Source organism: Ischnura elegans, chromosome 12 (genome assembly GCF_921293095.1).
Source record: "Ischnura elegans chromosome 12, ioIscEleg1.1, whole genome shotgun sequence".
Lineage (NCBI taxonomy): Eukaryota > Metazoa > Arthropoda > Insecta > Odonata > Coenagrionidae > Ischnura > Ischnura elegans.
In genome coordinates this window covers 26,075,219-26,090,082 of record NC_060257.1, presented here as the reverse complement: position 1 = coordinate 26,090,082, position 14,864 = coordinate 26,075,219, and the positions used below count along the sequence as shown (strand labels likewise).

The window sequence follows — 14,864 nt, the reverse complement described above, 5'->3', positions numbered from 1 at the left end:
AGAGTATCGCAAAAGGGACAGGAATTTGTAAAGGAATAGGATTACGAGAATGGGGTCTCACCATGAAAATATCGGCAAGACCTCTGGTTTTGGAAGCCTTAGGAGGGGAGAATCTCGTATCATCGTTTGTCTTTTGTGGTCACGAGCTGCCATATGCAACGCATGGAAGTTACAGTAACTAATTCACAATCCTCAGTACATAATGACATTCATTAGTTACTGTCCATGTTTTTTTACATTCTCTTCAGATAATCTAACAAAATCCCAAAACAAAACCCTAATGGGATAAAGCACTTATTCTATTATGCAGTTCATTACTTCCCAGTTAACCAAATACACTTTTCTATGAGCTTTTCATAATCACCAAGGTCAATAAATATGCTTTAAGAAATCAAAAAATAAAAATACCCTCCCCTTAAATATGATCGTTTCCACAAATATTATTTGATTTAAAAATGATTTATTTGTTTTTCATTATAAACTTGAAAGTTCAATTACATAGATGCTCAAAAATTGCTACAAATGAAAGAGATTATTGCCATTTATGGTAGTTTTTTAGCCTCTTCAAATCAAATGTAATTTTACTTTGGAGGGATTTTAAAGAGAGTTAACTGCTGCAATGTCATTGGGACTCTTCTTCCTACTTCTCATTGTAAAATTAACAAAAATCTAAAAATGCGTAAGAAATAAATAATTTTCACTAATGCTGGTGCAATGAACTGAAACAGCTTCAGCATTACAGTTAAGTACTGAAAACATCACTATGTTAAGGAATGACTTCACTCACATAATATTCAATCAAAAACATTTTTACGCCACAACACATAGTTACATTAATATTCCTGAAAGGTATGAATTGAATGCTAAAAATTGTCTAGTAAAAACTTCTTAACTCAATGTAGTACTGCCTAAAGAGGTTACTTCAAAGAGTTCTATGCTGAGATATTGAGAAAAAAGTAGCACCCAAGAAAATGCATATGTAATAGATAAAAAAACAAACCTATGCTTTTTAAATAAGAAAAAATTAAAAGTGACATATCTTACACAGTAAGCAATACTGCTGCTGTAAGCAATCGCAAATAAATGCACATAAAATACAGGCCTAAGCAAAAAGATGAATAAGGAATTCATATACAGGAATATACCTGTAAGTATTTTAATGAGAAAAAGCACAGAATAGAATAATAAGCGTGGTGAGACAATTTTAAAATCTACCAACACCATCCTCCCATTGGAAGCAATGTAAACTCTACATACATGAAGCATGAAATAAATCTTCTCACAAGTTAGCAATGATAGGTAGCATTGAAGTCACAAGGAATCAATGCATGAAACTGGCTGAAAATACAGGCAATAGAAATGATACAACACCAACTTTGTGCTCCATGGAAAAAAAAATATCCCAATAATTACAGCATCAGCACATTATTTGTCCTGACTTACCACATCAGTACTCATTTGCAAAATAAAATCAAATGTAGTGAAGACCAATAGAAAATTTCCTGTAGATGAACATGCACAATACACACGCATATTAACGCTATGTACACAAATAAATTTTGTAAAAAATGTATTTTCTACATCATCACTGTAAATATTTGAAAAATAAATTTTAAATATGTAAATACATTTTTGAGGAATTAGTCGCTATACTACTGCAACATACACAAATCACAGTAAATCACTATTCCATATCAAAACATCCATTCACATGAAGAGAGAGAACTAACAGAAGACAACAAAACATGCTCACAACAGGAAACCCATAGGAAAAACACAGTGCATACATGCACAAGAGAATCTCCTACACCTTATAATAAGAAAAATATGACATTCAAATACTTACCTGTGATTTATAACTCAACGTTATTTAATTGTTATAGTCACTTAAATCATTTCATTAGATCAAACTTGATTTTAGCTTCATCTGAAATGGATATATTCCCTTTAAAAATTTAACTAAGGTAACTTACACAAAAGAGCTAATTCCCATGAATGATTAATTTTAAAAAACCTGCATAAAGTTGTTTTTCCTAACGTGCATGCTTAAAAAAGAAGCCACTTTGGAATTAAACGAGCAATCACACTTTGTAATTAATTCCAATGATAAATATCCCTAATTTGAATGGAAAACACGAATTGGACAATAATAATCAATAGTAGATTTGAAAAAATGTAAATGCATATCAAGGTGACTCGTCGGGAAATGCGATAATGTATATAAAAACAAAATGGTACCTAATTATAGCTGGTCAGTATTAAAACATGGTGCTAAGAATTTCTACTCCTCTCTCCAAATCATAAAACAGATATATTTGCATGCAGCTAAAAAATTAGAGATGCAATTGGAGAAAAAAGTTTTAAAAGTTAAAAGAAAGACATACCCAACACTGATACATATATTTAACAGAGCCAGAGCGTATTTACTATTTGCCTCTGTTCTCACTCCACCCATTGGCTAAATCTCAAAAACTAGTGAGGATTATCAAGCATTTAGTTGCCAGTTGCAAGAATTGCCTTGAGAAAAATTACCCTGGACAGGAAATGGAATCACAGACTTATTTCGCACAAGGCTTTCCGCATGGAAATATTTCACATTACCGCCATGAGCGGCTATAGCAAAGGTTTGATGCTCTCAACTGGTTAAGACTTCATGGAAGTCCTTTCTCCCTCACGTTGCCATCTTAGAGGACCGCAAGGCCTAACATCTAGTTCATGCATCTCTTTACAGTAGCCATACATAATCAGCAACCTGGATAGCGTAGTGGTGTGTGCTGTGGCCCAGGATTGACCTGCCTATCATGCATGAGTACATTTTACACATTGGAATTTAGGAAAAGAACCTAATTCCAATACGGACAGGCTTAACTAGCACATATTATGGCCCAATAAATTTATTTATTTATTTTCATCTCCCCGAAAACAGCTCATTTAAGACCTTTTACATCGGGGGAAATAACATATAACAACAACTATTACACACGACCATTCCCTGGGTAGGGGCAACCTACCCAGGCGGGACTCGAACCCGCGACCTTCGGTTTGGCAGGCGAGGACTTAACCCCGCCACCACCGTGCCCGGCCGAATGTAGCCTTTAATATTTCAGATTAACTTCAGACTACAAAAGTCACTTCTAAAGTAATGTTTCATTCCATGTTGTGTAAAAAGAGCGGGTCTTTGCGTAGTATTATTGTTCATTAAAACGTTAAAAACAGTTACAAACTTTTGCCACTATCACATTATTATGACAGTCTACTGATCAAGAGGTGTGATTATGTGAGGAAAATTTTCACCCCCATGGAGTGAGATGTCAAGAGATTTGGCTTAACTATACCCTTTCTCCCCCCCCTCCTCTACTAATCTGATTGAGATTTTTCCGAATGCACATTTTCAGGAGAAATAGATTAATTCAAATTTAGTACACTCAGATGTAGTCTGATTGGTGACTGCAGGAACCACCATTTCAATGTGATATTCAGTAAATTCATTTGCTCCAACTATGCTCTGCTTTAGCCACTCTTAAGGCCTGGTTACACGGTACATTAACACGTACAAGTTAATGTACATTTGCGTGAATGATTTTGGTGGAACGGAACATGTACGAATGCATGAACCAAATTAGAACAGGTTCTATTTTCTGTTCATGCATTCGCACAAGTTGGGTGGTTACACGGTACATTTTGGCGTTCATTCTCGCTTTCATACATTTAGACATTAACCCGTATGTGTTAATGTATCGTGTAACCAGGCCTTCAGCCATTGCAGCATCCACACTGAAGCTAAGCAGCTCGACATGTGTCAATTCATGAGGGTTGGACTTAAGGAGCTGGTGGACTGTGTAATTTAACACTGTTTCAAGTGGATAAAAAATTGTGCGGCATTACCCGAGACTCGACTATTTGACTTTGGGTGAGATTCTGGTTGACCCATTCACCCCCCTAAGGTTTCACCAAACAAATGGAAGCCCTAAAATATATTAATGGCAAAAACTGAAAATGGTTTCAATCCAAAAATGGAATTTTAACTTTTTTCATTTGCCCGGGAAAACACACACTGCATTGGTACCACACTCATCTCTGCTATTAATCTTTTCCCCTAACAGGTGATAGGAACAAAATAGGTAATCACGAATTTGTGATGATGCCATAGACTTCCATCATAGACTTGCATATAGACTTTAATGCTCATCACAAGTTATTGTAAACTTGATGTGGCAATGCTAAACAAGGGCAGAACTATTTACCTTTAACTCCTAGCGGGTAGACTTTCCAAAAAATTTGATCAATGGCTTCAGCTGATTAAATATACACACTAGAAGATGGAAAACTTCTGTATCAATTTTCCAATGATTAACAATTCGATACGACTTATGTGCTGCTCGCATGAAGGATTTTTTATTTAAATCAAGATAATTACGGATAAATATTATAGCTGTATGCTTTTTACACAGGGCATGCCCTTGATTTCCTGGATATTCATGGAGAAATGGCAACGTTAATGCAAAGACCTTACACGGGACCATATATCCCATTAATCAAGAGGTGAACCAGCATTCTGAGACACAGAATTACATGATAGTAGATTTAAAAACATATTTGCATACATGTGTACCCATAGCCTTTGGAGCTCATTACAAATCTACTTTCCAATTCAATATCTTTAATTGGACTTAATTCTTCCACTTAACTATAATGCTCCACTGAACTGAAACAACAAAATAACACCATGACTTCGCCCTTTGCCACTCACAGTGCAGATAAGGATCACAGATCAATTGGATAGCCTATACAAAACAATGACAGAAAAAAGTGGAAATAAATGTGTTCTTATAATCTTATAAAGCAAGTGATCTCTTTCGAAAAAATTCTAGATATCTCTCTCTCCTTAGGAAAACCATCAGAAGTGCATTCATTTGTTGAATCTCATTCAGACAAGAGATATGATTAGCACAATAATCAATGGAAAGTATTTTTGTGCAAGGTAATGCATCTTTTATAAAATTTTCTCTAACGTGCATGAAATAGTTCCATACAATTGTGGTATAAGAGCAAAAAACAACAAGTACTTAGTCAATATATGAGATTTTACCTATTTATGTGGAAAATAGAGGGTTTTTATCTCACAAGCAACAGATACATATGTATATCCCTGCAACTCTGAAAGAAAAAAGTCTCTAATGAAAAATCATTAAACATTTCAACTATGTGGTACACCTTACTGGCTCCTATTACTTTTCTGTCAAAGTATAATTCAAAAAGATAACATTTTCCATACCTGCCGCACAGAAATGATGAAAAATGAAAATTGCAGAGGAGATAATCCCAGTGCATTCTCAGCATACTGAAAATAGATACATAACTCTTTCAACGGATTTAATACGTAATAGATCCTACGAACTGGAGGTACATACGTAGAAGAAATCAGCCATTGGAAAAAGGCTGACCTAATTTAAAATTTGGAAAGCCAAACACGGCAAATCAAAAAGTATTTTATTTTCAACTGAAGGAAAATTATATAGCGCTATTCACACAATGTGGATCATACGAAATACAGATTAAAAACAGGACTGAAACTGCCAACACAAAGTCGCATAAAAAATTAAGAAAATGCTGGCTGGTCATGTTGGTATGTTTAAAGTCATAGATTTCTTTATGAGCCACTTACAGCACAGAAAAACACATTTAATCAGAAAATAAATAAAAGTTATAATTGATTAATTAATAATTGAACTTTATGCAAATTTCTACCATTGACTTACACACAAACAATAAATTACGGTGTAATTCAAAAAATAAGCGTATAAGTCACAGTGGAAAGATTCCTGCCACAAATTTCATGAACACTCTCAATAATATATTTTTGACGGATAATAACTGGTAAAAACATTTTTTCAATTATGTAAATATAGAGAAACATTTACGGACAGAATTCTCAAACTCAATTAGGATTATGAAAGTGGTGAGATTTCATGCAGCATTTGCACAGAAAAATGACTTATTAAAACAGAACTAAGAAATTAAGAGATAACTGTAGAAAACTAAAGAGTATGATTTCCGAAGCAAAAGCACACTAGTTTTAACTTCAACAGAGTTGCAAGCAAGTGCACTTTGAGTGACAAAAAATCAACAGAACTAAAACTCGCCATGAAAAATAGAAGGTGAGGTCACTATAATACATCCAACTACAACATATAATGAAGTCAGTTATAATGGATCATGAAGAATTTTGGTTGTGTAATCATCTTATAGAGAACAAAACTAATTCCCAAGGTGATGAGAAACAAACCAATGAATACTTTATTTCCATTGCTATTTGGATTAAGATGTAACTGTAGAACGCAGAAGAGTATGATTTCAGAAAAAAAACCCACTAGATAAGAACTTTAACAGAGTAGCTAGCAAGTGCACTTCAAGTGACAAAAATTCAAGAGGAAAATCATTTGTCTTTATACAGGCTAAAACCAGGATGAAAGATTTGATGTTTTCCTAGAGATTTATGCAAAAATTCTTCCCCAGTTGGCATACCACGAAGAATGTATGCATAAAAACAGAATAATAAAAATTTGGGTGAAGGGTATTAACTACTTATGCATATTATTTATAATTTACCATTGAATTAATTTCAAGTTTTCATTGAAGTCCTGCTACGTCATCCAGACATAAATAGACAAACACATTGCATCTAGCTCCCAATAATCATATACAATTCAACATGAAATAGAAATCAAACAGCTTACTCAGATGAATCGAAAGGAAGTAATGGGAATGAGCTCTCAAAAGTGTACACCGGAGGATCATGAGCAAATTTATATAAGAATATATTGCCCACAGAAAAAAACAGGCTATCTGGTTATTAGGGGGGTTAACTTGGTCGGCATCTTTCTCGTAAGTGAAGTTTTGATTAAATTTACAGTTGAAATGGCATTGTGCAGTCAGACAAACCTTTTCACTGGGCAGCAGGATCATGCAAAATGTGCTGAGTCAAGAGTCTAATGTAATTCCAACCCAAGAATATCACCTCAGTACATATATACCACGTACTAACCTGAGTACATATTCAGGTCATACTAGCAAACCTAGTCAATGTTGGAGAAACTGGCCAAACACTCAAGTCAAAGAAAATGAGCGGTGCATAAGATTGAACTATCCTGTGAAGTCATCTGTCCCTGAACGCAGCCTCAACTGGGACTATCGCATCCTGTTTGATGATGCCAAGCTTCTTTGCCGATCCAATGGACTATGGGATCAAGTAACCAACGAGGCTAGCAAGATCTTTGGAGGAAACAAACATTTGACCACAACACAGGATGCACAATCAGCCAAACATGGAAACCAGAGCTTAAGAAAATCAATATGGCACGTAAAAACTGAGGAATAACCAACAGCAGCCAACTGATATTAACCACTGAATTCAGGTGCACCCACGGCCAGATAAGTCACAACACACTTGACTGAGGATGGTAGGTAGCAAAGTTAGCCATTGAAATGTTAGAAATGCCCAACCAACTTACCTGATAGAAGTCCCATGAAGATTTCACCTGAATACACGTTTTAGGTAATCAGACATAGCTAATAAGATTTCTACCTGACAATTATTTTCAAACCTAGCATTTACAAAAACAAATATTTTGGATATTTTAAATGCTTTAACACTTAAAAACAATAATAAATTTCCTGGTCTCTTCACTTATTTAGTTCAAATATAAATAGTGCATAAGACCCTAGCTTTCCAATATTAATCCATTCTGGAGGACTGATCATTAAGCAAACTCCATTATATGTTGAATAGGCATTATTTACAGAAGATGAATTAGTTCACAAGAGTATCAGAACACAAAAATGTTGTTACATAAAAGATGTTTCGTTATAAAATAAGACGTAGAATTACCTACACAGCTGACGGCATGCCAACATTCAACGAAGTCGAACTTCCAATTGTAGAAATAATAGCACTGCAGATGTTTGTGTAAAAGCAATGCTAAAATATTTCTATGTTAGTGTAGCAATGTGGTCACCTTTTCCCCATTGTTGCTAACTTATGTCCTCAAGGAAGCGGCTGCAACAGTGGCCACCATTGCTCTCAGAAGTGGTCTGGGAGCCTCCAGATGAGCAGTAGTGACATTAGATCCACCCTAATGACCCTCTTTCAAACACTGTTTTTGCACAGTTGGAATTTCAACAACTTCGAGAATTTTTATCTAAGGAACGAAGCATTACCTATCCCTCTTGATTTTAGAGTTGTGCAAGATTAATCGCCCTCTATCTTCTCCATTTTCTTCCAAAAATATGCAAATTTCTTTCATGCAGCAAATAATCTTGAGACTCTTATATGAGTACAGTATTTTTTGTCATTTTCTTGAATATAGTATTGGTTTTGGAATCAATATCCTCATTTGTGAGATAGTTATTATTTTTATGATGTGCTTTCACCTCTAATCACCCTGTGACAATTCTAATTGACAATAGTATTTCTTGTTTTGATGTATGTTTAATCCCCAGACCTCATAATTAATTAGGTTGGGTCACAATAAGCTTAAGTACAATTCCAACGACAGATTATATGAATATATGTACATACCTACGTGTATTTTTAAAACACAAGAATAATTCATCTCACTCCTACAAATTATTTACATCTTAAGAATATAGTACTCTCACAGGTAGTGAAAATTTGGCAAACAGTTCTAAGAATTCACCACATAGAGATAGACCACAGTTCATGCTCCCATAAAAGATAAATTAGTTAAGAAAGTTGGAATAAGGCCAAAAAATTCCATTACACATCCCATTCTTCAGATCAGAAGTTCAATACAAATGGTCATGCAGAGACCCAAGCAATCCCCGACATATTAGTTAGAAAGATGCAAATATTAAATAGGTTAAGGCGTGCATTTTTATTTAAAAGGGCCAAACAAATACAAAAGGGAATTTATATACAGAAGTAGATGGATCAACAGAAATACCGCCCTAAAAAGCCTGTAAGGCTTAGGCGTAGATACACCAAGGTCTCTGGAAAGGGCCCACTCCACAAGGCTCTTGGGCCCCCAGAAACACTAGATAAATCGAAATTGTGGCTGCCATGCTTCACATAGAGCTGGTAGCCCAACCAAAGCACAGTAACCTTCTGCCCTGCTCACATTACAATGCTAGAAGGCCACTAACCTGTATATGATAGTAGGTTGAGAGGTGCGGAGGTGGTTAGTTTTTATTACTTTTACAGTAAAACCTCTTTACATCGTAATGGAGGGGACCAAAATTTGGGCAATTTGATGTATGGAGGTTCACTATAGAGAGGTTTTAGTGATAGGCACCATTTTTTCATATCCATGGCAAATGAAAGGTACTACTGCCTTTTAAACCATTATATTTATGCGTTTGAATAAACATGCATGCATTAGTGAACATATATTTGTTATTTAATGATAACACAAAGCGAGTGCTACTGCAAGATTTTTACCATGATTCAAGAGAAAGTGATGTGACCTCTCTTAATTCAACAGTCACTTAAAATGATTAGGATAGTTGGATACTTTTTTTTCTTATTTACATTTAAGGTGCATAAGAAAAATAAAATAAGCGTGAAAAATTTATCGCTGGAAGAGCCATTCCATGTACATAATCGCAGCTGCATCAATGGTCTCTAGTTGCCTCTGTGCGATTTGCGGAGGTAGTTAGCCCATCTCGGGGGTGTCTCCTTGGTATGATAAGTGGAGGTTTTACGAGATAAAGAGGTTCACTACATAGAGGTTTGCCCATAAATTTACGTGTAAATCAGATGGGACCATAGGAGTAGTATGAAGAATGGAGGTTTACGATGTAAAGAGGTTCACTCTATAGAGGTTTTACTGTATTATAATTATGGCCACTCCAATACCCTTACGGCTCAAAATATTTAGGGTATATCATAGCAGCTGGGCAAAAGTTCAAAGTGAGATGGCCATATAGATTTGAAATGCTCTTCATTCACAACTTAGTTTCCAAGGCTCACCAAGAAATTTAAAAAACAAAAAAGGATTTTCATACACACCATACCTATTACCTTCCAAAAAGGGCTACATGTGCTTAAAGCATTCACCTAATTTTCAGATACAAAATTTCCATAACCTAACTTTAATTTAAGGCTTCCTAAGAAACGTATTTCCTGCATGGCTCACATGTACCATAACAACAACCAAATGTGTGCCAACATCTGTTCTTATAAAATGATAATACAATCTGGGAAATAATAGTTTGAGCTCAAACACCAATAAATATAGGAAATGATTATCCAGATGGGTAATTCTTTTATAGAGGATTACCTCTGAAACAATAGATTACAAAAAGTATATTGCAGGAAAGTTCAGGTGACAATTGTAGCATTAGAAAAATCTAATAATTACCAACTCTACAAACTTGGAAGGAAGGAATTATGTCAGGACTTATCTATAACATCATTATCCATGGCATGAGATATTAGAGGAAAATACTGGATGATTTTTCACAGTATTGCAGGAGGATGCGGAAAAATTACTACACACTTGCTGAATAGGCACCAATACAAACATAAAATGCGTAAAACCTTGAAATGCTTAAGTGTGGAGGTTGAAATTTGATTTTTAAGTTTTTCATTTGAAATACACTGTTGCATCCATTGCTGTTTTCCATCACTTAGCTGAGAAGCGCCAATATAATTACAATGCTTTCCTACGAATCTATTGCCTTGTAGAGCCTCAAACATACATTATCTGCAATTACGTGGCCAAAAAATACATGAACATGTTTAATGATGACCACCATCTAAATCTAGAACAGCATTAGAAAAAAATTGATTGTTTCCCAGAAAATTATGGGGGGTTAACTTCTCACAGGATTCTCACTGGTTTAGAAACTCTATTATGAGCTCCAACTCCGAGCTTATCGTCAAGGCTGCTGAATGTTGTTTTGAGGAAAAATGGCTTTATATGTATAGGATCAGGTATGCTAACAGGTAATACTAGAGTTATTTTCATGGTCTTAAAATGTGTGTTGGTTAGCATACCTGACCAGAAATCAAGTGATCTGGGTTCAAATTCTGGCCATGCCAAACTATTTCATCGTAGTGAACTTCACCCATAATGTGAAGAGATTAGTTCGGAGAAGAACAGAATGGCAGAGGACACATATGAACTGGAAGTTAACCAGGCATATCACTTGCGATAATTGCACAACCCATTAAAATCATTCATGTGACAATAAACTGCAATTCTTGTTTCACTTTCCTGACTGGCCATGGTGGTATTAGCTTGATAGTGTTCATCGTGCCAAACGATCATAGGTAATAAGGCAAATGATCCCAGAAATTTCATGTGAAAGCAATGATTTTTATGTTATTCTATGATGGAATGATTAGAATTGCAAAGTGTTGATGAAGAATTGCTGTTTTATGATACTTGCAACCTCACCTAGAGGGAATTAAATCAGTATGAAATGGTTAATAAGCTCAACACCCATATATACACTCATTGAAGCAGCAAAACACTATTAAAACAAAAGCAAGCACATACCTCCCCACACCAATGACGAATTAGCACTCATTCCTCGGCTAAATAGAATTAAGGGAAGGAAGAAGTCACGAGCATAACCTAAAAAAATGCACAACCGTCTACATAAAAATGTGATTAAAACCAACCTTTCCACAAAATAGTCACAGGTTAATCCTTGCACAGCATAATTTGGTTAGTCACTACTCTATACGCTTGGGGCCAATCTCTCTCTCTCTCTCTCTTCAAATTCATTCGGCAAATTAAGGTTCATACTCACTCCCCCCACTCCCTTGATCAGATGCAATCCTGGGCCGACCATGAGAGCAGCCCTCCTCCTTGACAGACGTCGCCCCTGGCGCTGCCACGCTCACCGGTGACGCGGGGGAGGCAATAGGAACGTTGCCCACCGGGGCACCGACAATGTAAGGGCAGGTCGACAAGCAACGGCGGTGTTCGCTCTCGGGATCGTCGCCACTTTCCCAACCTCCAAGGGAGCCGTTGCAAAAAGCACAAGTCACACGGTCACTGAGGTCAGCGTCTGGCCGACATATGCTGCTAGGGTTCCAATAGAACCCAGCCTTGGCAAGGGCGGAGGGAGAGACTTTGTCAGGTACTGGCCACTGTTTGCCATCCTCACGGCTAAAGGATGCCAAACGGTCCACCTCTTTCCTGTAATCGTGCTCGCTGTGGTCATAAATAGATGTCTCACCTCTAAAATATCCCTAAAATGGCAGAGAGGTCAGAGATGCAAAGTTTTATTATAATGCTATGCAACCACAAAAAAGGAGTTGAAAATTTTAAAATGTAAGGCCATTTGGACAAATGGGCAGTTTTGAACAGATTAATTTTATCTTTCACTCCAGTAAATGTAGTAATAGACCTCAATAATTGTCCCCAGAGTTATTTTCTGATTCCTACTTGAGCAGTCACATTGTCTAACTTAGGTATTTCAGTTCATATGAGCTGTAGCATCCTTTGCCAATCAACCATCCAAAGTTTAAATCATAATTTTAAAAGCACAAAGGTTATTGATGAATTCTATGAACATTTCCAATTATTAAAAATGTCTTTAAGTCACAGTCTTCAGCGTTATGGAACTGTTTCACATTAAAAATAAAAATACTTTGTTATATTCCACACTTTATTTCAAATGGTACAACCTGGGTTTCTTCATATTATGCATTCATCAGGTCATTAATGATAGCATGATATGCAGAAACCCGGATCGTCCATAGACCATCCAGGCCCACAGGTTGTAAGCGGAGCAATTATTTATAATAATACATTTTAATTTGCCCGGAGATCTGATACATTTATATGCATAGATATAAGGCATGTCTTATTCTAGCACATATATATTCACATTTTATATACAATTGAATGTTTAACATGAAGAGCCAATGAGGTATTCATCTTTCGAATAGAACAGCTTGTTTTTTTAAGCACTTTTTCAGATCAAATTTAAATGAATTGATGCTTTTTATTTTATACGTAGTGACAAATTATTGTACAACTTAATGCCCATTTCTTTGGGTTCCATTTTAGCAGCTCTTGTACATACATAAGTGTGATGAATATCATTTTTTTCCCTTGTGTGATGATGGTGGAATGCACTATTCACTTCATAATTGACAATGTTGCTCTTTAGGTACATGGTGGTTAAAAATAGATATCTGCATGGAATCGGAAGAAGATTCAGGTCCCTAATGATTGGCTAACTGGGGGATCTATTAGACTTTTGAATGGAATGAAAGTTGCAAACATTGAAAGCATGACGAAAAAGGGATAGAAATTGTGACAACATGATTAAGAAATTCTTCACAGTCCCTGAAAACCCATCGCAGGATCCATATCAGATGTACAGAAAAAATAATCATGTATATAAGACAGGAAAGCGGTGGTCTGGCTTGAAGATCTTGGGAATATAACAATGCCCAACCCTTTTTCAACACTGGAGCAAATTCTTTTTTCCATCTGTGATACCATCACTGAAGCCGATACCTATACCTACATATTCGTGCGTAGGTTTCCGCGGCGTTGTTCACTATGACTGCTAATTTCCGGGTTCTCCAGCCGCGCCTGTCGTTTATGTTGACTACAATTTCGGAAGCCATCCTGCTTCCGTCTTCAGGTCGAAGGTGGGTTCGACCTGAAGACGGAACCTTAAGCAATTTAACATTTGATTACGGGACAACTTTGTCATTTAAGATTAGTAAGGACTAGTATGCAAGATATTGAGGTCATAGTCTAGAATCACATTTTACACAGTTTCTTGCATTAAAAAAATATGTGATACTCGCCAGGACCTCCCCCTCTCTCCACGTGAGATTGAGTGAGAATCAACTTGACCCCCTCCCCACCCAATAAATGCCACATACAATTAATAGGTGCCCCCTTACTGCTTATGTTTAATGGCATCTGACTTACACCCATTTTTAAGCAATCAGTTTTTTGGTTCCTGAAAAACTAGCACTGGAACTATCCCTCGGAGGGAGGGAAGAAATGATCATGTGGCTTGGAAAGTAGGCTTTAGCAGCAAGATTCATTGATGTCGACGGCTTTTGGAAGCGGCCACGTATTGCGCTTTGTCATGCAAGCTTTTGCGGCTATTGTAAGCCATCCTGCTTCCGTCTTCAGGTCGAAGGTGGGTTCGACCTGAAGACGGAAGCAGGATGGCTTCCGAAATTGTAGTCAACCATAAACGACAGACGCGGCTGGAGAACCCGGAAATTAGCAGTCATCGTATACCTACATATTCCATAGCAGCTTTTAACATCTCGTTTCATAGCACCTACAGGTGCCTTAAAATGAGGTTAAAATATTTGAGGATAGACAACCACATAGCAAAAATTGTGAAAGTCTTGTGAAAAATAACTGACTGCATGATTGACAAAATCAAAACTTGAGATCATTTTCCTACAACCTGAAAGCTATGGCTCACATGAGCCTTGAACACTAACATTTCTAATAATCATACAATAAAGCTTCATATAAGTATACAATACGAGATGGTCCGTGAAAGAATGTATGCAATAGTATGCAGCAAAGAGGAGCTAGTAAGGCAAAGACCATAGTAGATACAAAAATCACTGAGGCACACCAAACTGGGGCTGAATAAAGAAGATCACAAGATAAATTCAGAGACGAAAAAAACAGCATGTGAAACTAAATGGCCAGATGTAGCAGGGGTTAAAGTAAATAAAGGTAAGCTCTCAAATTATTTCAGGACAGCAAGTCTTATAAGTAACAATTATTATTGCAATAGCCTCTGATATGATAACAAGTTGTACAGCTGTAGAAACGTTCTACAATAAAATTGCAAAGGTGGTGCATCATTTAAGTATTTTAACTAGCAACCAAAAA

General features: G+C 36.3%; 1 protein-coding gene across 4 annotated transcripts in view; it reads right to left on the bottom strand.

Moving 5' to 3' along the window:
• The window catches only part of LOC124168820 (death-associated inhibitor of apoptosis 2-like), a 31,627-nt gene that overhangs the window by 14,903 nt on the left and 1,860 nt on the right, over positions 1-14,864 (bottom strand). For all 4 annotated transcript variants that reach the window (XM_046547143.1, XM_046547146.1, XM_046547147.1 and 1 more), the window contains exon 3: positions 11,779-12,223. In XM_046547143.1, coding sequence (XP_046403099.1) covers positions 11,779-12,223 — 445 coding nt within the window. The remainder of the gene's footprint in view (positions 1-11,778; positions 12,224-14,864) is intronic.